General features: G+C 44.2%; 1 protein-coding gene across 1 annotated transcript in view; it reads left to right on the top strand.

The window, feature by feature from the left end:
- DIP2B (disco interacting protein 2 homolog B) overlaps positions 1–3,835 on the top strand; it is a 275,455-nt gene that overhangs the window by 255,112 nt on the left and 16,508 nt on the right. The window contains exon 29 of the mRNA XM_037744659.1: positions 3,218–3,327. Within this exon, the coding sequence (XP_037600587.1) occupies positions 3,218–3,327 (110 nt within the window). The remainder of the gene's footprint in view (positions 1–3,217; positions 3,328–3,835) is intronic.

Below are 3,835 nucleotides of genomic sequence, written 5' to 3' on the forward strand. Positions count from 1 at the left end.
GAAACTCCATCTCAAAAAAAAAAAAAGAAATTTAGCTGGGCATGGCGGCGCATGCCTATAATCCCAGCTACTTGAGAGGTTGAGGTTGCAGTGAGCCGAGATTGCGCCATTGCACTCCAGCCTAGGCAACAAGAGCGAAACTCCGTCTTAAAAAAAAAATCCGTATTAACTAATGAACAGAAATATGTTATCTTAATGGAGACTTAGATTAGGCTTTGAAGCACTAAAAATTATACATCGTTTTGAGGAGTTTAGGGGAATTTTAAAAGCTGTCCTCAGAGCTGTTTCTCTGCCTGTGGGATGATGGTTCCAGCCTGTTCCATTTTCCATACTTTCCAGATGTCCCACTCTGCAGTGAATGCTCTGTGTCGAGCCATCAAGCTTCAGTGCGAATTGTACTCTTCTCGGCAGATCGCCATCTGCCTTGACCCTTACTGTGGACTTGGCTTCGCGCTCTGGTGTCTCTGCAGGTAGGGATGGAAAAGCCAAGGAGACAGATGTGTGTGCGGGGGGTACACTTTGTGGCCACGACCATCTCATCCTTCCCTTTGCTCCCTTAATTTGGTAAAGTTTCAGTAAAATGCTAATGTTTCCAGAATTCATGTATCCACTGTGTCTTACACGTTTGTTTAGTTTTGTCTGTATTCCCTTTGTTATTTTCTGTCATACAAAATGGCAGTAATCCTGTTACTTGCTCTTTGCTCTACCATGTAATCCTTGCTTTAGAAGCAGAGCCAAGTAGAAGGATGATTCTTGGGTGAAATATGTCATGCCTTGACAGCCAGCATGTACCCCCTAGGCTTGGCAGGAAGGAGCACAGTGGGATGGGAGGACAGCATGTGGATGGAAAGTAGCACATTTGCCCTGGCCAGGTTACTCCTTGTGGAATACAGATCCCAGCTCCTCTCACCATCCCCCTCAGGAAACCTCATCTCAGATCTGCATTTTTACTTCCTTGGTGTACATCATGAATGCTTCATGAATGCCTGCAGCTCAGTGTTCTCCTCCTGTGTTCCCATCTTTGTTAGGGTAGGATCATCCATTTAGGGGCCCAAACTAGGAACTTGGGTGTTATCTTCAGATTCTGTATCTTCATGTCTCGTATCTAATCAAATGTATGTCCTTTGGCTCAATTGCTGTATACCTATCTGTACATAAGAATCACCTGGGGATCTTTTTACAAAAATTAATGGGACTCCCCAAGACTTAACTTACATCTCCAGGGGTGGAGACCAAGCCACCAGTATTTTTCAGTACAGAATTTCTGAGCTCCTAGTGATTCTGATCTGTACTCAGGTTTAGGCTTAAAATCACTGCCATTTTGTATAAGCCAACACTTTAAGCTTTGTGGCTATAGATGAGACACGATAAGAACTCTTTTTGTTGTTTAAAAAAAAATATTTGTGTTGATAGTGTTTCCTGTTGATGGACCGAATATGGATATGAGGACCCATATTTCCTTTCTGTCCTTTTTTCTTTTCATTTTTTGAGTCAGTATCTTGCTCTGTTGCACAGACTGGAGTGCAATAGTGTAATCTCAAGCTCACTGCAACCTCCACCTCCCAGGCTCAGGCGATCCTCCCACCTCTGCCTCCCGAGTAAATGGGACTACAGGTGCGCACCACCACACCTGGCTAATTTTTTTGTAGAGACAGCGTTTCGTCATGTTGCCCACGCTAGGCCCGAACTCCTGGGCTCAGGCGATCAACCTGCCTCAACCTCCCAAAGTTCTGGGATTACAGGCGTGAGCCACCACACCAGCCCCGTCCCTTCCTTTTTATTCTAGCCTACATTGTTGGGTTCAAGGCTTTATCACCTCTCACCTGAACTATTGCAGCCTCTCCTGTCTCTCTGCCTTCAGTGGCTCGTATCACCAATTCCTACTCCATATCTCCATATTGTCAGTGTTGCCCCAACTTAAAGCTGCAATGACTGCCTGCTGGGTGAAGGCTAAACTCCCTCATATGATGGTTAAGCTCTTTCAGAGCTGGCCTCAGCCTTTCTGGCCTTACTCCTCTGTGTACCCTGTGTGCTAGGATTTCAGTTGAATACTCTCTCTCCTTTCTCTCTCTCTCTCTGTCTCCCTCCCTCNACCCAGCAATCCCATTACTGGGTATATATCCAAAGGATTATAAATTGTTCTGTAAGGACACATGCACACGAATGTTCATTGCAGCACAGTTTACAATAGCAAAGACCTGGAACCAACCCAAATGCTCATCGATGATAGACTAGACAGGGAAAATGTGGCACATATACACCATGGAATATTATGCAGCCATCAAAAACGATGAGTTTGTGTCCTTTGTAGGGACATGGATACCTGGAAACCATCATTCTCAGTAAACTGACACAAGAACAGAAAATCAAACACCGCATGTTCTCACTCATAGGCAGGTGTTGAACAAGGAGAATATATGGACACAGGGAGGGGAGCATCACACACTGGGGTCTGTTGGGGGGGAAATAGGGGAGGGACAGTGGGGGGTGGGGAGCTGGGGAGAGAGAGCATGGGGAGAAATGCCAGATACAGGTGAAGGGGAGGAAGGCAGCAAATCACACTGCCGTGTGTGTACCTATGCAACAATCTTGCATGTTCTTCACATGTACCCCAAAACCTAAAATGCAATTAAAAAAAACATCTGCTAAGTTAACTTAGAGAAAACTCCAACTTTTAAACCCATACATGAGTAATATAATGCATACTAAACTGTAAATAATGAACTTTAACTTGAAACCAGTATAATAGCTAATGCTTTTTGATCATTTCTTCAGTCAGTTGCTTTAAAAGTGCTTTATGTGAATTAACTTCCCAATAGTTCTATGAGGGTAGGTATTTTAGAGATTCATTTTAGAGAAAAAGAAAACAGACACGAAGAGGTAAAATAACTCCAAGGTCACGTAGCTGATGGTAGAGCTGGCGTTTGAACAGCAGTCTGCTTCCTACTGTGTTCTACTTCCCCTTACTAAGCTGCTAGCAGATACATTTACCTGATGTAGATTTGCTTGCCTGTGTTGTCTAGTGGTGTCCTCAGCCCCAGCCCACCTCTAAGAATGACATATGTGAGCTACTTGGTTAAATATGAGAAGCCTAAGCTTTAGCAAATCCCTGAAGCTAAATTTGGCCATAGCAAAACCACAGAAAACCAGTTGAAAAGCAATGATTTTCATGTTCCAGCAGGTTGGATTGACATCAGGTTTTTTCTTTTCATTGCAGATGATTTACCCAGGAAAAGGTTACCTCAGCTGTATAAACCACCCACTCCTGAGATGTTAGCGTATCTTGATTTTAGTGTCTCCACAACTGGCATGCTTACAGGAGTGAAGGTAAGATGAATGCTGGAAAAAAAGCCACATCTGCAAAAAAACGGAGATGACCACTGCCCCAGAAACTTTAGATGCAGAGGCCAAGTGATTGTACCAGAGACCCGTAGGCAGAGGGAGAATCAAGAGTCACTGCTCTATTTAAATAAAAGCATTGGCTCCTCCGGGATCGGTTACTTGTATTGTGAAGTGTCTGAACCTAGCATAGAAGCTGAAAGATAAAGAGTTTTAGTTAAAATATGTATGAAATCTGAGATTCAGATACCATAAAATTCAGTATTGGCTAGGCAGGCTCACGCATTGGGAGGCCAAGACAGGTGGATCACCTAAGGTCAGGAGTTCAAGACCAGCCTGAACAACATGGAAAAACCCTGTCTCTGCTAACAGTACCAAATTAGGCAGGGCATGGTGGCTCATGCCTGTAATCCCAGCACTTTGGGAGGCTGAGGTGGGCAGATCATGAGGTCAGGAGTTCAAGACCAGCTAGACCAACATGGTGAAACCCCGTCTC

This window comes from Cebus imitator, unplaced genomic scaffold, assembly GCF_001604975.1.
Source record: "Cebus imitator isolate Cc_AM_T3 unplaced genomic scaffold, Cebus_imitator-1.0 Scaffold181, whole genome shotgun sequence".
NCBI classification, from domain to species: Eukaryota; Metazoa; Chordata; class Mammalia; order Primates; family Cebidae; genus Cebus; species Cebus imitator.